The following is a 21,345-nucleotide window of genomic DNA, read 5'->3' as shown; positions in this document are numbered from 1 at the left end:
GCCGGAGGTTAAAAAACAGTGAGCTAGCTCACATTAGCTCAGCTTAGAGGGAACAGTGCTCACAAGGTAACTGTTATGGGGAGAAGAAAGAAGATGATTGTAAACCACTTTGAGACTCCTCAAGGTAGAGAAAAGTTTGGTATAAAAACGTCCTATTATTTTCTCTACTCAGTGGAAGGTTGTGGCAGAAGGGGTGCAACATTGTGACTCCCACCCCAGTAAATGTTGTGTTTCTTAATCATCATAACTGTAGTTTTAAAATTGTTGAAGAAATCTTTTGTACCCCACCATTCATTTCTGGAAGTCTTGGGATTCAGAAAAGATTATCTCTTAAGGATCATGGATATTTTTCACATGGCTAAATCCACTGATGGTTTCAAGTGCCATTCTTTTCCTGGGACGTCTGTATCCACACAACTTGCCTCAAAAGTCTGTAGAATTGGTGGAAAATCAGTGCAGTCAAGCCTGTTGGCCTTCAGGTGTGGGAAGAGATCCCAAAGTGGCCCAACCTGATGAGAAACTTTCCCCTCATTACTCTAGATTAATAAACAACTTTTCCTTTGATCTTCAGAGTGTTTTTGTATTTAGCTGTAGAAATAATAATAGTGCTAGTTGTGTGGCCTATACTTTACTGAGTCAGGATGTATGTCAGGGGGAATAAGCGGGAGCATGGAATGATAAACTCAGCGTTGGTTGCCAGTGACATTTCTTGCCAGAGGCTTTTATGACTATGTAATATAACTTCCTTTTGCTTTTGGTAAGTTTTGCAATCATGACTCAATGGAGAGCAAAGTTTATCTTATGCCACATCTCTTAAGTTTTGTTTTGACCTATTCTATACATGGCTAGAATGGAAGTGCATTTTAATATGCGTAGCAGCTTGCGCTGGTCTTTATTGGTGTTTAATAAATAATGAAGTAGCCCCCAAAGTCACATTCATTCAGCACTAATAAAGAGTGGCGCAAGCTGCTACACATTCTTTGTTGTGTTTCCATTCTAGACATGTGCAGAATGGCAGATTTTCCCTGCAGGCTGCTTGGAATAGAAGGTCATTACCCTGACTGTTCATTTTTTTGTGCATTCTGAGTTTGTTTAAAAATATTGGAAAATGGATATGGTTGTTGGGGATTTCTGGCTGCCTGGAATGGAACTGTGTTCTTTAATTTATTGCTATCAAGGGTCTGGGATGCTGGTTTGTTATCTGGTCACAAATATTATCTGAAGTCAAATACTATCATAACATGGAAAAGGCAGCCTGTCTAGTGGTTTTTATTGTAGCAGGCTGTCATCTGATAGCAACTGCAAAGGGATGGAGGACACTTTGTGTGTGTGTAAAGTGCTGCCAAGTTGCACTTGTCCTGCAGGAATTAAGGTTCTGTGGCTATCCCTGACTTGCAGCTCTTCCCAAATAAAGGCTATATGTTCTTGGGAGACAGTATTGGTGCTCATTGTTCTCATCCTTAATATGATGCTGTTATAATAAACATTGTGTTGTAACAGTTTTCTCTTGCCATCCTCCCCTTTCCCCGGTAATTGTTTCAGTAGTGTATGCTGATATGCTCATTTATCACTGTGACCATTATTAATGAACAGTGTGCTTCTTCATTATGTTGCCATGGTAGCTTTGTGTGGTGGAATTATCTGTTTCCTGATGGGAATCTTTTTGTTTGTTGTGCTGTTACTTGATTTTTCTCTGTACAGATTTAAAAGGAACACACACATGCATATACAAAATACAAACAAGATCTTGGTTCTTTCTTTCCTTCTGTCTCTACATACTTGATGGTAGGTTTGTTATTCTCTTCTGTTTTATGCCATTGGTTTTGACAGCTGCATTGTGTGCATACTGATCATGAGTCTGGCTTTTCTCTGCAGCCTTTCTTGCTATTCTGTCCTTATATCTGTTGTACCCCTTTGCCACTATTTTGGGTGAATGACATTGCACAGTCCACAAACTATCCTTCCCTCCCTTTTCGTGTTAAATTACTCCATGTTGCTTCTTCTTTTGTGTAAAATGTTGGACTATAGAATCATGGCAACTATTCGGTATGCTACCCAGCAGTCAGAAAATAACCTTTTAAACATATTCCTTTAGAATAGGTAGGTTATTTTTTCTTAGGATATGTGAACAAACCATCATACTGTTTTAGCATTTTTGTTTTTATATAGGTCTTTAGAGGGCTGAAAAGGCTCCACATGTATTACCTTCACAAGGCTTACATCAGCCCTGTATGGTTGGTCACTGTTGTTATCTGAAAAATGCAGAGAGGGGCCAGAACTTCCTACTGGTACATCTTATCGGCACTCCTTCTCCTTCCTCTTTTTTTCTTCCTCCCTCTTTTCCTTCTTCTTGTGGGGTAGGGGCATAATTAGAGTCTAATATGTTAAAAGCTGCCTGAGAATGTTTCTGATTGTTTTTTAAATTGTTCTATTATTCATGAATGTTTTTATCATTACGTTGTTCACTGTCCTGAGCTGTGTGTACTCAGGGGTAGGGCGGTCTATAAATTTTAATTATAAGTAAATAAAATATATAAATAAACTTGAAAGGGAGCAATTTCTCCAGGGCCAGCTACTAAGCTCATGTCATGTTGGACTTAGGAACTTCTAGCTACAACAGCTCTCAGAGTGATGCTTCATTACCCAGCATGAAGATCTTGTTTTCTACTGTTGTTCAGAATAATTACTAGTACTAATTGTTCAAAGAGCTTCATATATATGATCTTGGTTGTCCTTACTTCAGAACTGTATAGTGGATCAGTGTTATTACAGCCATACTGCATATGGAGAGCTTGAGGCTAAATGACATTGCTGAAAGGCAGAGCTAGATGATAACGTCAAATGTGACTGTTGATAACGTATCCAGTATTAACGTAACCGTATGTGCCCTCCTGGTTCATTTCCTGAGGCTGGCCATTGGTGAAGATGGACTAAATTGATCCTTGGTTTGATTCGGCATGGCGCTTCTATTTGATACACCAAATTAAGATTTAAGTAACCAGTTTTCCTTTTATATTACGCTGAGAAAAAAACAGAAAAGGTGGTGATTCCACAAACCCTTTGAAATAAATAAGACTGTATGAGATTTGATACTAAATTACTTTGTTCTGGAGGATAGCCTTGGTTAGTCTGAATTGTGAATAATAATGTAAGATACAGTTATGAAGATGGATGGTGAACATTTGTCAGTTTCAATACTTTCACATTAGACATGGTCTGAATGCAGTGTTAAGAATTTATGTGGATTCAAACAACATTTGAATAATAGGGTACAAGACCAGAATTGAATTTGATATCCAGTATATTCCTCAAATTGATTGGAAATACGGGAAAATTATTTTATTTATAAATGGGATGGAGATGTAGGAAATTGCATTCCAAGTTATTGCTGAAAGTGGAGTTGGAGTAATCCCAAAAATGTAATTTATTTGACGTTACCGAAAAGAAACTTTTTCAAAGGCTGGATTAATGAATACACACGTAATATATCAGCTAAGGCCATAATAATATGAATAGAATAAGAAAGATTTAAAAACATAGGCGGAGTAGGCTATTATCCTAGTAGTCTAAGGAAAACCAATTTACAAATCTTCTAAAAATTAAAATTGAGCCAATGAAACACAAGTAGCAAACAAAATAGATATATATTAATCAGACAGGAGAATGCTTACTTGTGTGTATACCTAGACAACTTACAGGATTGGGAACAAGGAGCTCTCGTGACTGTATTTGTTATGAAATGTCCTTACAATTTCAAAAAAATTATGTCACTTACATAAGAGGATGTTTTACTCTGTGGACTACTTGGGTGCTGTATTAGGTGATAAATTGGCTTGTCAGTTTGGTGATATTAGGCTGGCACCCCAATCTCCATTCTAGTTCTGGTTTAATTGGATAATAGGCAGTTGCAGACATTGAAATTCAAAATGGGTAAGAATCTTTATTTCAATACAGAATTCATTTCAATTCATGAAAGCCATGTAAAACTCAGAGCCATAGCAGGGTGTGTGTGTGTGTGTGTGTGTGTGTGTGTGGAGGGGAGGTTTAAGTGGTACTATGGTTCAGTGATTTGAACATGTCAGCACAGGTGAGCCAACTGCTTTGAATCTGAGGGCACCTCTAGAATTCTGACACAGGTTGGTGTGCATAACCACATAATGGCTGCTGTGGGAGGGAAAGCCAACCACAAGATGTCAGGGAGTGAGGTTGTACATCTAATAGCAGCTCTGCAACATTTCAGGCAGAAGCTCTGATTAAAAGGATGCTTTTAAAATGAACATATTATTTACAAATATTGCTTGTCCACAGTTTACCTTCAGTTACACAGTGCTGTGGTGGCAGCTGCTGCCAAAACAATTTTTTTTTAAAAAAAATCTGCAGTCAATCAGAACTCTCCTGGTCAATCAGAAGCCCTGCTGAGCAAAAGCCCAACTCCCCCCTTTGCCTAAAAGCACTTGGCAGGCATCAGGAAAAGTGTTGGTGGGCACCTGATAGAGATATAGGTGGAGTAGGCTTTTATCCTAGTACTCTTAAGGAAAACACATTGGATATCCCTGTGTTAGGGCATGTTCAGTAAAATGCACATCCGTCTTGGTGCTAAGTCTGCTTTGTATGATAAAATTTCTCTCGTCATTGCTTGATGTGGCATCCACTGGGCTTGCTCTTCATGAATGTTATCATTTGAACAGCAACAATGCTGAAGTGGGGGGGGGTGTGTGCTTGTAAATGTGAAGGACCAGTCCTCGACATTGAAGAGCCTGGGCTCCTTCCAAGACCATGCTGCGATTCATCTTACCCTCTTGAGGGAGGAGGAGGCCTTAATTAGTCAAATCTTTCTCTTAACAGTGACAATCAAATTACCTGGAAGACACTTTTATTTGCTTGACAGCGGGCTAGCATCTTTCAGTCTGCGTCTCGCAAGTAATTCTTCATATTGACAATATCCATTTAAAACTTATTTCCCACCCTGGGGTGACAAACAAATTTATGTGCCATAACAGAAAGCTGGTGAACTTGTGTGATATCAGTTGTTTAATGATTTGGAGAAGGGGAGAAGTGCAGACATAATGCAGTGCTGTCTATTGAGGGATCTGTCTGTAGGAGCAGGCGCTTTTTCTCCTTTCTGGTGGATAGCCATTGCAGCTCACCTCCTCCCACAAAGATCCCCTTGTGCTGACTCCACCATTCAGTCTGCAAAGATGCAGCCCAATATCGTTTTCAAAACAAGTCACATGACTTTGCCTGGCTGTGTGCACTTCCTGGGGGAAGCAGGGACCTCAGAATTTTGGCTTTCTCATTTGTCCACCCCACCCCACCATCAGTCCCCCCTTTACACATTTCCCCCCCACCCACCCTTCAGCATTACATCTATCTGACTGTAATGCTGATTAACCTAAATTTGGGAGGGGAGGGTGATTTCAAACTTACTGGCTGGTATCCTTTCTGTGTCCAGAAGGCACACACAGTTTTTCAGTATCCCTCCGAAGTCCACTTTTGTGACCTCCAGAAAGGTCATGGAACCCTCATGGAGGAATAGCCCCGTGCATCAGAATGCTGTGGGGGGGGGGGGGGCGGCGGGGGGAGGTGAAATTGTAGCTTTCTTTATTTTTTCTTTCTTCTGACAGAAGACACAGGAGGAGTGATTTCTCACACACCCCATCATTTGCCTCCAGTGCTCCCTCAACCCTTACAGCTGTTCTTTTGTTTGGATTCTGCAACCCCAGAAATGGTTTTTCTAGGGGTTGGAAGGAACTGCAGGAACACAGAGGACTACTGGAAAAATTATTCTGTGCACCCATGGCGGAATACAAGTCAGCATTGGGAAACTATTCATAGGGGATTTTTCTCATGCCATCAAGGCAGAGAAAATGTAAAGGCTGTTGTTTTGCCTCAGTAGCAACTGAATAATTTTTTTTCAAAAATTGTGTAAATGATAACCCAGGGTGTAGAAAGATTGACTATGTAGTTTGGAGAGTCCCCAGTGTGGCATCTATGGGTACCATGGCACAAACCAACACCTTTCCTACTGCCTGCCAAGTATCTTTAGAAAATGGGAAGGGCTGGATGGGCTTTTGTCCAGTAGGACTTCTGATTGGCCAGTGGAGATCAGATGGTCTGTGCAGATTCAAAGACATCAAAGGATAGACGGTGGCTCAGTGGTAGAGCATCTGCTTGGGAAGCAGAAGGTCGCAGGTTCAATCCCTGGCATCTCCAAAAAAAAGGATCCAGGCAAATAGGTGTGAAAAACCTCAGCTTGAGACCCTGGAGAGCCGCTGCCAGTCTGAGAAGACAATACTGACTTTGATGGACCAAAGGTCTGATTCAGTATAAGGCAGCTTCATATGTTCATATGTTAAACTGAGCTTCTGCCTGAAATGCTGAAAATACACACAACCTTATTCCCTGTCATTTTGTTATTGGTTCCATCACCTGCAGCAGCCATTTTGTTGTTTCATATACCACCCTGTGTCAGAATTCCAAAGGTGCCTGTAGGCTCAAAAAAGGTGGGAATCCTGATGAACTTGGATCCCAAAGTGCAGGAGCAGCAGTTTAGACTTGGGAGTAGCTTTATACTTTTCTGCTCTCCTTCAGGGTTCTCCCATTGCACTGCTAGTACTACATATTGAAACATGAAATGGGCTTTTGCAAAATATACCACCTTTTGTAGCTGCCCTGTGTTCCTCTATTTTTTGTCATTACTGTAGGTGTCCAGGACTTCAGTTTCTTCTGTAGAAAGATATGTGGGTGCTTGGAGTGCATCTTAGGTAACTTTCCTCAAGTTCTGAAATTCCTTGTTCTGAGGACTTGGCAAGTTCTAAGCCTTGGATAGGCCTGGTATTATTTTTTAAGAATTTATAATTTTGATTTTCATTATAGATTGATTATTATCTGTATTAGTAGAAAAGAGCAGGAGTCCAGTAGCACCTTAAAGACTAACAAAAATTGTTATCTGAAGAAGCGAGCACTGCAGTGACTCACAAAAGCTCATGCCTTGCCATAGATTTTGTTAGTCTTTAAGGTGCTACAGGACCTTTGCTCTTTTCTACCGCTACAGACACACTAACACAGCTACTCATCTTATATTATCTGTATCAAACCTCAACAGGAAAGAGTGTATTTGAAATTTAAAGCATAGCTAAGTAAATGGGTTAAGGATGTGCTTCTTATATGGTTATTGTAGTGGCTAAGAGTATCCAGGATCAGCCTGTCTTGGTCACGTATCACCTCAGCTGTGAATATACTGGGTGGCGAACATACTGAGAGTGCCGGCCTCCCCATCATCCCTTTCCATCCCTATTTGCATAAAGACCAGTATCATTTCCCCCAATCTTACAAGATTGCTCTAAGGGTTACTGATAAGTATATGGTAAACTTTTTGAATAAAATACTGCACAAATATTAAGTGTAGTTATTATTTATTATCATAATCAGAGAAAGGGCTTAGGTTAACATTCCTCATCAGCTCCATCCCTCTAACTCTAGAAAAAAAAATTGATAACATGTTTGTTTTTATTTAGCTCTTGTACTGCAGGTAAATTTCCTAAGGATTACAGTTGCTGTATTTAGCTATGTGTTTAAATTAGCACAAGCCACATTCTGGAATCTGAATTGTTCCCCTTTACATATGAGCGCATACCACATTTAGCCTACATTTTGCAGACAAACATTTGAAGTGCATCACAGCACTTATAAGACAAAAACAGTAGATTCTCGCCGTTTGTGGGGGATTTATTCCCAGAATCATTGTGAATGGCAAAATCCATGAATACCAACAGGGGTGGACTAGGAGACTGTAATGGTGCCATCCAGGGGAGGTCAAAGCGTGTGAGGTACCTGGTGTAGACAGACATAGCATTACCGTTGGGCTGGTTGGGAAGGTGAGCTGGTCACTACTAGCCAGTGAATTGCACAACTGTCTAGTTAGTGGAACTGGGCGATGTGTGTTGTTTAGTGGCAGCTGTTGCTGTTCAAACAACTCACATAGTGATGACCACCACAGGACCCAGCTGAGTCACTCAGCGACCACTGGATGAGTTGTCTGGATCCAGCAGCTGTGGCAGCACTGCAAGTCAGCTAGGCTAGGCCCAGCATGAGGCCTGTCCCATGCTCTAGCTGCTGTTATGCAGAGACAGGGCAGAGCCAGTACAGTCTTGCCAACTCACATTCTCCTCAAATTGGCTGAACTTGTGGAGGGGACAGGGTCAACATAAGTCTGTGTCACAGTTCTCTGATTTTCAGACTGCTGCCATTGATAGTTCTAGAAATCCTTTAACTGAGGAAACCACCTCAATTTGCCTTACAGTCAGGGTGCTTCTGTAACTTAAGCAGGTCTCCTCCTCCCACCCATCATGGATAACTTGGGAAATTGTTCTCGGGAGCTGCTTCTGGCTCCAGCTTTTTGGAGAAGGGGTCTTGGGTGTGTGTGTGTCAAATGTTTCTGTAGATACACAATCTGCATGTGTCACATATCTGTTAAAATTATACTTTGAGGTTCTTGAACCAAAGTTATTTTTGGCTGTCTCTAACTGAAAGCCAGTGTATGGTTTAAGAGCAGAGGAGAAGTGAGTCTGATTCCCTGTTCCTCCACATGAAGCCTGCTGGGTGACCTTGGGCCAGTCACAGTTCTCTCAGAACTGTCTCAACCCCACCTATCTTGCAAGGTGACTGTTGTTGGAGGGAAAAGGGAAAGGTAATTGTAAGCTGCTTTGAGGTTCCTTAAGATAGAGAAAAGCAGAATATAAAACACAACTCTTCTTCTCAAGAACTGTGGGAGCTCCAGAAGAGAATCTTTTCATTAATCAACTATTTTAACTTATATGATATTCATGGGAGGGGAGGGTTATTCCTTGCTGTAGCAGTCTCCTGTTTTCATTTGCTCAGCTCTCTAGGTTTTGTAACTGCTCTTAATGTATGTACTTTTTTAATTGATCCTCAGATGAGTATAGAATCAAACCTGTGGAAGAGGTCAAATACATGAAAAATGGGGGAGAAGATGATCAGAAAATAGCTGCCAGAAACCAGGAAAACTTGGTAAGTGTTTAACATTATCACTTATTTAACAACTTGGATGTGGCACTGTGTCTGTAATGAAATATGTAGTACACGGAACACGATTGTGCTGGAGAAGAGCATTCTTGAAAATGCCACCACTATTTATAGCTCACAGGGAAAGTGCCCAACGGTTCCTTTCCCTGCTTGTCTTTATGAATTATCCTGTTCTTGATACTGTGAAGTGGGCTCCAACAGACTGGGCATTTGTATTCAGTCCCTTTGCAAGTTGTAATGCAGTTTGGCTCATGATGAATGTGTTTGTGAGCAAAGGAGTAGTTAGCTGTACAGAAATTTACTGCCTTTTGAGAAGGAAACTACCTACATTTAAGGAGATGGCTGTCAGTATTTACTCTCAGCATTCCCACCCTGTGTTTTAAAGAGTGCAAAGTCAGACAGTTCAGGATGCATAATGTGCTTACCACAGAAATCAATGTATAGCCATTGGTTAGTAAATAAGAGTTAATTTCTTATTTTTAGCTTTTCAGTTTGGGTTATCCTCCAAATTTTGTACTAGCACATTGCCAGTGTTCTGTGTGCACTATCATTTTTCAGGTAAGCAAGAAGGGAATATAATTCATTTTTAATTCTCTTTTAAAAGCAAGTTTCCGGACCTTAGAATTGCAAAAATTTGATTGCAAGTGTCTCAGAGGCCAGAGATTTCCAGAGATTGGGAATAATGTTTATGTACAGCTACATAATTTTTTATCCCCTTTCCAATTATGGAAAATTAGAAATATTGTGCAAATCTGTTAGTTTACATAATTTATAAAGTCCACATGATTCCACTTGCTTTGATTCAGAATCTGGATTGCATAGGAGGAAGACTTATCCCATTGATAAATGCAGTCATGCTTATTAGAGTTTTCCTTTGGATTTGTTTTTTCAGAGTAGTATCTCTAAGGACGTATTTATAGTACAGCCATATAATGGTTTTGTGTCCTTATCTTCAGGGCAGCTCACAAAACAAAGGTCGACACAAACACATTAGTGCAACCAGTAAAATAACCAACAATAAAATATAAAAACATAAAAACAATTGGTTAAAACATTTTGCATGTGCTACTACGTTTCAGGCAGCGATTGAAAGAATCTTGGGAGCTGTATTTGATAAAGGTACTTACAACTTTTTGTTACAGATTTTTATCCCCTTCTTCCAGTACTGCCATTCCCTAGTGTGAGAAAATGACAGGAGACCAGTTTGTTCACCTTTGTGTTGTGGATATGACATTGGTGGCTCAGATTCTCAGGCAGCAAGGTTTAGAGAAATATCTCTCTCTGCTGAGAACCTGGAAAGCTTCCACCAATTGGAGTTGACAGTACAAAACTGGATGGACCAATGGCCTGGTGTGGTATTAAGACAGCTTTGAATGTTACACATTTTTGCCTTCAGTGAACTGTTTTCTTGTTAATTTGTCTATGACAGAATACCTGCATGTTGCAGAGGATCCTGAGCCATATTCCATGTTTTACACAAGTGCTTGAAAGCCATTGCTTTGAGGAAACAATAAGTGTATTCCACATTTTCTTTTGTTGTCAAAGAGGCCAAGAACTCTTGCTTTTCCCTGGGGGTTCTCAGCTGTTTTAGGATTCCCAGGAAGGAAAGTGTTTTGTTCCATTCTCTTCTAGTCCCACTAAACACTGAGGTTGTTCCAATGAACAAATATGGGTGTGGTAGTATGCCATACTGTGGCAGAGACATTATTGTACTCTTACAGTAAAATAAATGATGCAGGGCTGTTTTCAAGCTGTAAGTGATCAACGAACTTGCGTTGTAAAAGGCTAGAGGAGAATAAAAAGGGTTTGTAACTTTCTGGTTGTATGGGAGTCTTTCTACGATGGACATAAAATCAAAAATAAGGAATACTTTCCACTATAATTGATACTTTTATTCTTAGGGCTGCTGTTAATAACTTCCATTTTTGTTTATTGAAACAACATGCTTGTTCCGGATATAGTATAAGATTTAGTAATGTGCTGAAGGTGCAGACCATGGATAAGCCTCTCTCTCTCTCTTGTGCTTTTTAAAGCATATTTAGGTTGGGAAGGAAATGGCTGCAGTACTAATCAAAGCAGATATTTCAAGAGATTTTTATATTTGACAAAGGAAAGTGTAATACATCCTGATGGTGATGTCAACTGAAAAAAAAAATCATTGCTATTCCACATAAAACTGCTGCGTAAAGTTATATAGAGTCTATAGACACAAGTCAAAATAATTAAAAATGTAAACACAGCAATAACTTGGGTTAGCTCTGTTCTTTCTCTGGGTCTAGTGAGAGGTGGAGCCACAGGCAGCCAGTGGGCCTCTTTCTGGCCCAAGCAAACTATGGTAGCACTTCTGCGTTAGTATTGCTGTATGTAGTCTAGAGAAAATGCTGTCATAGTACCCACCTATCTTATGGGCAAACATGTACCACACTGTACATATTTTAGTTCCTCCTCTTGTACAAGACTTCCTTGTATGCTTGCTTCTGTTTTCAGTGACTGGTATGGTCTTTTTTTAAATCCCCCCTTTTGCTTTTATTTTAAGGCCTAGTTTCCTCCCTCCTTCAAATCTGACCTAGCATCTCAAGTCTGAAAACAGCAAATTGCCAGCAGCTCAAATATTTATGTAACTACAGCTATTCTGAGTGAGTGACTTTGCAAAAAGTGTCTTTGTTGTGCAGAGGGTAGTATATAAATGCAACTTCTGAAGGAAGATGGTAGAACTAGGGTTGTCAGGCCACATCCTTCAATCCCTGGAAGCAAATGAGGCAGGGCTTGGTATGCCAGGGGCAGTCTAGCATTTTGCAAAAACTCTGTGGTTTTACATTAGAATTTCCCTGGAATGCTAGAGTGTTTTGTGTCACTTATGAGGAATGCTAAGGGACCAAGGCATCCCCCCCACCTCCAGGCCCCTCACTGGTGCCTAAGGCATCAGCATTATCAAGGGAATTATTGGGAGCCCTCCCACCATTGCAGGACTCCTGGGATTTCCAGGTAGAACCCTTCCTGACTGAAGCTACCTTGCTTCCACCAGCATGCAGGTAAGAGATTAGCATAAATAAGGAATGAAGTTATATAGACCCATTAATTTTCACTTGTGAAAGAACTCATTGTTTTAACTTGACAACAGTGCATCATAATATCCTGTTTAACATTCATAACAGGAGTGGTATAATTGCAGTACTAATGGCATTTTCACATACAATGTTACCTCTGAGAAAGGTAAAATGAGATTGATAGTATGTTCACATCATTTGGCATTTGTCTTACCCAATGAGGCCATATTGGTTTGTTGTTTTGAGACTCCTTTGCGTTACCCATACGGATTTGAGTTTTTAAAGCCTAAAACGACCGTATAAACCATCTATTTGATAGCTTCATTCAATAATTGGGCTTTTTGGGGGCAATGAACTAAAGATTACATTTTGCGTTTGATTCACTGTCTCTTAAAATTGGTAGAATGAGCCTCTGCTCAGGCCTTGAGCAACTGGGAACTCAACAGAGGATACTGACTTGATACGTAGGCCTGGCTCAGACATTTGGTCCTGTAGTAACATTCCTCACATGGCTGTGAGTAGGACTAGGCCTCAGGGGCACATACATCTTGTACCACATTAATGACATAATATGGGAGCCAGATGGTCGCACATATCCCCAGTTGGGATGGAAAGGGATAATTCAGAATGGGCAGAATGCCCACACAAATGCAGCTCACACATAATGCCATTTGCTTGGTGCTCAGTTGGCTGTACTCCCAAGGTCCCTGTCTTCACCACAGGGTGTCCATTATCACAGATGCAAATTTATGAGGGGCTTTCTGTAGAATTTGAGCTCGGAGTGTTCCAGGCAGACAAATCTGGGCCTTTTATTAAATACTTCATCTATTTTAAGAATCTGGAAAGAAAGTGCTAGGAAAATTGGTGTGGTGAATCTGTCTGTTGGAGACACGAGGTTATGCCTTGATTTCTAGAAATCCCATATTTTGAAAATTCCTTGTCCTTTTAGTGTTATATCATAGAGAGTTGTGAATTTGGTGGTGTTCCCTTATTGTACTGTATAGTTATTTCAACATGTTCCCAAATGCCTTCACTTTAGTTTCACTTTACACTTGTTATGTTGGTTGTTGGCTGTGGCTGGTTATCTGCCCAGACCAGGCCTTGCCTATATTCCGATAAAGGTCTGAACTGTTTGGGTGCCAGGTGCTGCTAAAATGTTTTTAGGTTTCTTTCTATTGCTACTAGTACTAGATAGGGGAAGATTTGGATAGTAATTGGAGGACACGAATCTTTTAAGGGCAGTTAACGTGCAGGGCTGAACTGCTGTGCTTCAAGCTAGATAAATGGTTTCAAGCAGCATGTTCTCCCAGTACTCTCTTGACTTACCTTTATTCAGTAGAGGAACAGAGAGAGCCCTGATGTAGAGCAGCAAGCTGGGTGCTCATTTTACCGACCTTGGAAGGATGGAAGGCTGAGTCAACCTTGAGCCGGCTACCTGAAAAACCCAGCTTCCACCGGGTTCAAACTCAGGTTGTGAGCAGAGCTTGGACTGCAGTACTGCAGCTTACCACTCTGTGCCATAGAGCTCCTAGCAATCTAATACAAAGGTGTTTTTATGAGTTATTAGTGAAGCAGCGGCAGGAGAGAAAATTTAGTTGTTTTAATTGTATTTTGTGTATTATTCTCCATCTTGAACCCAGGAAAAGCAGGAGGTAAATCCCTTAAATAGGGAAAGGTGGGTTGTGGATTGTGTGTGTGTGTGTTTTAAGAAATTGCATAGGATATCGAAAAGAGAATGAGGAGGACATCTATTTCTAACAAAATTAAGAGGATCTTTTAAAAAAAGAAGTGTGATGGACATCTGTTTGTGAGTGGAGGCATCTGCTGCTTTTGACATTCTCCATGGTCCATATGTCTAGATTTTTCATCATTTCCCCCCCCCCACCCCCATGATGTTTGTGACAATCAAACTGACAGTGTTACTAATTATATTTTCCCATTTATTTAGCAAAAGGAATTGCTCAGGGCTTGATATTAGGGGGTAACAGAAGGGATTCCTTCACACCAGCTGTTTGTAATTTTTTTGGACAGCACCCTCACACCCTTTTTTTGTTGGATGCTACATTCATCCAGGACCAGAAGGAGCACAGTGGTGGATAGAATTGTTCAGGGCATGGTGTTTCTGCATCAAGCAGCTGTCTAGCCCTATAGCCAAGTGCCAGTTTGGTGTAGTGGTTAAGTGTGCGGACTCTTATCTGGGAGAACCGGGTTTGATTCCCCACTCCTCCACTTGCACCTGCTGGAATGGCCTTGGGTTAGCCATAGCTCTGGCAGAGGTTGTCCTTGAAAGGGCAGCTGTTGCAAGAGCCCTCTCCAGCCCCACCCACCTCACAGGGTGTCTGTTGTGGGGGAGGAAGGTAAAGGAGATTGTGAGCCGCTCTGAGACTCTTCCAATATCATCTTCTTCTTGTGCATGCAACTGCCACACTTAGCCCTGATGGATATGGTAAATTCAAAAGTTACAATTTCTGCCCAGGATTGGACACTTCGGACTGAAGTTATTTGGTCTTCAGAGAACTAGCAAACTGAAGCCTTACGCCGGTGCCTTTGTTTATTTTGTGCTTGGTTTTAAAATGGTCAGTATTGGAACTGAAATAAACCTTTGTAGCTGAGAATTTTCAGCCACTGGGGTGCAAATCTAAATATAATTTGTTTTGAAACTCGTGTTCAAACTTGTGGTTCTCAAACCTGGGGGACAGGCTTTCCCTCTTCCTTCTGGGGGCTGGATAGGTGGGTGTACACATAGGGTTGCCAATCTCCAGGTGGTGCCTGTAAATCTTCCAGACTTACACTTGACCTCCTGACTACAGAGATCACTTCCTCTGGAGAAAATGGCTGCTTTGAAGCATAGACTGTATGAGGATCCTGCCCTCCCGTGGCTCCACCCCCAAATTTCCAGGAATTTCTCAAATCCACTGCTGGGAAACATGCTGTGCAAGCATAGAGAAAGAGTTCTAGGGAGGAAAAAGGCCCTGTGGAAGACAGGCACAGACTTTTCTGTGCCCAAACTGCTGTGCTAAGATCCATTTTCTGTAGCTTCACTGACTTCATGTGAACTTTTGGCTACAACAGCTTCCCTTTCTCCTTCCTCGTTACTAGTTGGCTAGTTTTAGGAAAGAGTCTGAAATGCCTTCTTCTTATGCCTGTATGAATAGCGCTCCAGTTCACAGACCCTTATGCATCAGTCAGTGGGCATGTATTACATGTACCTGTGTATTGAGGATTCTGTGTGCTCATTCACTGGAGACACAGCTGCCAATAGACTGAGAGCCTGAGATGGCAGAGAGAGCTTAAGAGTCCCACACTCAAGAAGGTTGTAAAGCACAGCTCTCTAGCCGCAGTAAGCAGATGCTGAGCACTTGCCTGGCGGTGTTCTTATGGCGATTGTGGAACCAAAACTTATTCTAAAGCTTGCTGATTTCTTTGGAGAGATGAACTGCTGCTTTTCTGTTATGTACCAAATAAAACTGAGTGCAGGAGGAGGCTCAAGGCAATGAAGAAATCAGTGGAGAAGACGAAGGAAGCTATGAACATTGGGGAAATGCTTACATTTGCTCTAAACTGTTCTTAGCTGTTGAATGCAACAAGTGAGCAATGGTCATTGGCTTGAGGCACTTAATGTCAGAGAACAATGGGATGGATCGAACAGAGAATTCTGTATACAGACCATGACTTCCCCACATCCTTCCACTTCCTTAGAGGGTAGCCAAAAGTAGTCTGGAAATGTTGTACCTGGAGGAAAGGAACATTGCTTAGGAACAGTTTGGGAAGGGTAGCTGGAGGTCTGTAGTGGGTGGGGAGTGGGAAATCTCCCCCTATGCCTGCAGAAATCCTCCTGTGAGATCTAAGCCAGTGACCTGGATGCTGTTCTTAAAATATCACTGTACTCTGAATAAAATTATTCTTTTGGCTATTGCAGAATATTATCTCAGTGTTATTGCACCCCCTCCCAACCCAACCAGAATGCTTTATTTTAGAAGAGTTGTGGCTTTATCTGCTCTATTACACTTTGTGGTTTTGAAACCAAGTTATGATTTGCAGCATTTTAAATCACTTTAAAATGGCAGCGACTGGTTTGAGATGGCTCATCTCAAAGAGATGGAGTAACTGTTACTGTTCTAGAGGGAAGTGGATTAGGGCTGGTTACTGAGAGAGTGACAAACAATATAGACTACCTGGCGGGGTCTAGAGACCACGAGAGGATGGCTGCAGGCATAGCGTGTCTGGGGAATTATAGATGCTTATATGCAAACGCTAGAAGTGTCCAAGGAAAGATGGGGGAGCTGGAATGCTTAGTTTCAGAGGAGAACATAGACATTGTGGCTATTTCAGAAACTTGGTGGGAAGAGGATGATCAGTGGGACACAGTGATTTCTAAATATAAATTCTCTGTCCAAAGGATAGAGAGGGGAAGGACCAGAGGTAGAGTGGCTCTGTATGTCAGGGAAAGTTATACAGTCCAGTAAAATTGAGAATCTAAGAGAAACAGGTTCGCTTACAGAAATTCCATGGGTGGAAATAGTGTGCCCAAAAGGAAGCTAAGCTCTGGGAGTTTGTTATTGCCTACCAGATCGAAGGTTAGAGGGTGATTTAAAAGCAGCAAAGGAATTAAGGAAAGCAGCTAGACAAAATAACTGGGTCATAATAGGTGATTTTAACTACCGACACGTTGATTGCGTCCAAATGTGTTCAAGTCAGGAGAAAGAGATTGGGTTTCTAGATACTCTCAATGACTGTGGCTATGGAGCAGATGGTCACAGAACCTACAGAGAGGGGAGGCAATCCTGGATGTGATCCAAAGTAATGCTCAGGACCTACTGAAAGGTATAAAGGTGATAGCACCGGTTGGGAACAATGACCATAATGCTATTAAGTTTAGCATTTATGTAAATAGAGAGTTTCCCAAAAACCCAACACAACCACATTTAACTTTAGATAGGATAAGTACTCTCAAATGAGGGGTCTTTGAAGCTGAGCAAGAATTTGTTTTTGTTCAAAGAGTTCTTCAAGGTCCCCAGCCTTTCAGTTTCATGCTGATATAAGCAAGCAATATTTCCAGGTCTTATAAACATGTTTTACCACTTCCATATATCACAGTTGCTTTCTCAAACAGTCCTGAGTAATGGGGGGAAAAATCTATTTGCTGCCAAATTATAGGTAGCGACGCTTACAGAGAATCATTTGTGCTATGAGATAAGAGAGGGAATTCAGACTTCTGAATTTGTATAGATCCATTGTACAAGAAGGTTTATTTCAAGGTAAATGTTTTAACTTTGTTCATCTTGTTTAAAGCGGAATCAATGAAGAGTAATTTCTGTCCCTCTTTGTATAGAAAGCAAACATTAACCCTCTGATACTTGCTGATGAGCTATCTAATATTTAATTGTGTCTTGAAAGTCAGACGGATATTACTGAGGACATGCCTGGGTCCTGCATGGACTTATAGAGGGCATTTTCATATAACCTTGTCCCACTATTTCCTCCAGTCCCATAGCTTCCCCTCATTTCCTGCTTACTTCTTACCCTCCCACCCACCAGTCAACTTAACGTTATCTGCCTCCTTATCTGCTTTCTTGCATGCAGACTTCATTGGTGTAGTGGTTAAATACATGGACGTTTATCTGGGAGAATGGGGTTTGATTTCCCACTCCTTCCCCTATGCACCTGATGATGTGACCTTGAGTCAGTCACAAGTTCTCACAGAGCTGTTCCTCTTAAAAGCAGTTTCTATCAGAGCTTTCTCAGCTCCACCTACCTCACAAGGGTGTCTGTTAGGAGGAGGGAAAGGGAAAGGAGATTGGAAGCCACTCTGAGACTCCTTCAGGTAGTGAAAGGTGGGTTATAAATCCAATCTTTTCTTCTTTCCTACCCCACACTATTTCCTCTTTCCCACCTTCTGGCAGTCTCCATATCTTCCTCACCCTCCCCTTCCTTCCTCCCATCCACCTACCAAGCAACCTACCTTTTATGGGCTTCCCCATCTTCAGCTATATTTTATTATTTACTTCATTTATACCCTGCCTTTTGTTTAGATTTCAGATTTCAAGTTTTCTGCAAATCTGGGGCTTTCCTTAGGTTTGTAGAAAGAGGTTCATGGCTTCAGTCTCCCTGCATTTAAGTCTCAACAGATGTGGCCATGTTGAAAATGAGATATATTGATAAGCAGGGGACCTGCAAGGACTTGCAGAGGGCACCTCTTTTCTCCTGATATGAAATCCTCATAGCCTCTCTTTCCTTCTTCCCTCTCTTCTTCCCACCTACCAACCAAACCTGCCTTTGTCTGGTCCTATCTGTAGCTTTCCCTCTTATAGGTGTGCAGAAAGATCTTTCTTGTCTGTTCATGGCCCCAGTCTCCAGATTTAAATTTCCACAGATGGAGCCATGTTGAAAATTACCTATTGGTCATGTATTTCTATTTTTCTGACAAAGCACTAATTTTCTTGTGTCCCTCCCCTCCTTTTTTGGTCTTCTCAGATTCACAACTGGTAATTTCAATCTTATACAAATTTTCCTGTAATGGTGCTGGGGTTGGGGAATAGATGTTCTTCACACTGCTGATTTCATCCTTATGCCTGCACTGATTTGATGCAAGTCAGTTCTGAGCCTTATTGCCTGATGATGTTGTGAGGTAAACTTAAGGAAGATCAAGGGGATGAATCTCATGTACAGAGTTGCATCTGAAAAGGGTTAGTCTCAACAGAGCAGTCTGAAAAACACATTATAATAAAAGCATAGCAATTCCAGAAAGAAAAACCCAGTGAAATATCCAGTAAAAACTTTTTTATATATAGCGTTGCAGCAACAACGTGTTCAGGAGAAGCTGTCTGGAAAAGTAGTCTTTTTTAAAAAGGTAGGCCCCTGTGCAAACACCAGTCATTTCCGACTCTGGGATGACGTTGCTTTCAAGTTTTCACAGCAGACTTTACGGTGTGGTTTGCCATTGCCTTCCCCAGTCATCTACACTTCCCCCCCCCCAGCAAACTGGGTACTCAGTTTACCGACCTCAGAAGGATGGAAGGCTGAGTCAACCTGAGCTGACTACCTGAAACCAGCTTCCGCTGGGATCAAACTCAGGTCGTGAGTAGAGAGTTCAGACTGCAGTACTGCAGGTTTACCACTCTTCTTTTACTGACTAAAAAGCACAAATGAAAAGTCTGCCATGTGGCACTAGGGATAGCTTTCCAGAGTGTGGGTACCACTGCTGGGAAAGCCTGATACAGATACAGAGCAAGATACAGATACAGAGCAAGACCGGCATGTACCTGAGGGAATGGGGAGGTGTTTATGGCAGAAGGAAACTACATAAACACTTGACCCATTTATGGCTTTGAAAGTCAGTTTCAGGAATACCATTGAGTATCCACTGTGGATATTTGACATCAGAATTCAAAGAGGAGGATTTCTGGTAGCAGATTTGTTCTCAGTTCTCATTTCTCCTTTTTTGTCATTGTTTGTTGCTCGCTCTCCTCTGTTTTTCTGAATCAGTAAACATAGCATCTTGCTTTCTTGGAAGCAGAATTTGAGACACAACATTTGCAGCTAAAGTTAGACAGTACTGTATCTTAACTATAACAAAGGATGAGGGGTGTGTGTCTGTAAAAACATACCCCGTTGTTTTCCTCTGTAGTGAATTACAGTATCGTCCCTTCCCCCCCTTTCATCCTGTGTGGAAAGTCTTTAACAATATTTTGTAAGCCACTTAACATTGCTTGTTGGAGGTCCATAATGAGAGAACAGGATCATGGCTACATTGAGAACCCAATGATTTTATAACATGCCATGCACATTTTTGTAAGTCCTTCATAAAAATACAGGATTGGATCCTGCAGAGGATTTTCATGAATGCAGTGGTGTTTTTTCCCCCTAACCAATTTCCCCTTCCCAAAGCAGACCTCTGAATTCCCCTTTGTACTGTTCTTGTGGTTCCCTGTCCTCCAGGAGCAGCAGTGGTGGAGCCATTTTAGGTTATAGTGCAAAGGGGAGAAAAATAAGGTCCAGTCCACTGGTGGAAAGCCCTTTAGAAGCTCCAATCCATGATCTAGATTTAAGTGTTTGTAGTGTGGAGACTCTTTGTCCATTGGCGGAGAGTGGTAAGCTGCAGTACTGCAGTCCAAGCTCTGCTCACAACCTGAGTTCAATCCTAGCAGAAACTGGGTTCAGGTAGCTGGTTTCAAAGTTGACTCAGCCTTGCATCCTTCCAAGGTTGGTAAAGTGTAGATGACTGGGGAAGGCAATGGCAAACCACCCTGTAAAAAAAAAAGTCTGCCAAGAAAATGTCGTGATGTGATGTCACTCCATGGGTGAGTAACGACTCGGTGCTTGCACAGGGGACTACCTTTACCTTTTTTAGAGTGGAGACTGCTGATTTTCCACATTTATTTAGATTTGGGTGTTCATCTGTTGCACTGGAAGTTATTTTGTGATTATCATCTGTGTTCATTCTGGATAATTGCTAATAATGTATGCAAAGGTGTATAAAAATGTGACATAGGTTCACTGCTGCTTTACAAGCTGAAATCAATGTCTGAGAGCCAGTGTAGTATAGTGGTTAAGAATGGGGGAATCTAATCTGGAGAAATGGGTCTGATTACCTGTTCCTCCACATGCAGCCTGTGGAGTGACCTTGGGCCAGTCACACTTCTCTCAGAATTCTCTCAGCCGCACCTACTTCACAAGGTGTCTGTTGTGGGGAAGGGTTGGGAATGTAATTGTAAGCCACTTTGAAACTCCTTCAAGTGTACAAAAGCAGAGTATAAAACCCAACTTTCCTTCCTCTTCTACTTGTGCAGAGTGTGGAAGGCATTCTGTTGTTTTTGATGGCTTCACCTCAGAAAACCTTGTGACTGAAGGAGTCATCTTCCCCTTTGCAGAGGAATAAGTGGGGTTAAGGAGGAGCAATCTGGTGTTTTATACATGACTAAAGCTAGATTTTGCTGTCTTTTTTGCCCTAAGCCATCATCTGTTTCCTGAGGCAGTTCATTCTTTTTGCTGTTTTATATTTATTTGTGCTCCTTTTTTTCTATTTAATTTCTATCATGGAGCTGGACTACGATCTCTGAGGGTGATTCATGTTTTGACTATGCCTTCTGTCTGCTATGAAGAGCAGAAATATCCTCTTTCTGTGCACTGGGACTAAAATTTTTATCATCTTACCCAAAGTTTCCCAAGTGGAGATTATTGCTGTGCAGGAAAATCATCATGTGTGAAGCGACCTGTGGTTGTAGCTATTTCAAGATTTGTTTATTTCTTGCTG

General features: G+C 41.4%; 1 protein-coding gene across 4 annotated transcripts in view; it reads left to right on the top strand.

Annotated features, from left to right (window-relative positions):
- Window positions 1-21,345, top strand: part of C2H1orf21 (chromosome 2 C1orf21 homolog) — a 166,846-nt gene that overhangs the window by 75,544 nt on the left and 69,957 nt on the right. For all 4 annotated transcript variants that reach the window (XM_060232404.1, XM_060232403.1, XM_060232401.1 and 1 more), the window contains exon 3: window positions 8,936-9,030. In XM_060232404.1, coding sequence (XP_060088387.1) covers window positions 8,936-9,030 — 95 coding nt within the window. The remainder of the gene's footprint in view (window positions 1-8,935; window positions 9,031-21,345) is intronic.

Source organism: Heteronotia binoei, chromosome 2 (genome assembly GCF_032191835.1).
Source record: "Heteronotia binoei isolate CCM8104 ecotype False Entrance Well chromosome 2, APGP_CSIRO_Hbin_v1, whole genome shotgun sequence".
Classification (NCBI taxonomy): domain Eukaryota; kingdom Metazoa; phylum Chordata; class Lepidosauria; order Squamata; family Gekkonidae; genus Heteronotia; species Heteronotia binoei.
This window is presented reverse-complemented; position numbering and strand designations above follow the sequence as displayed.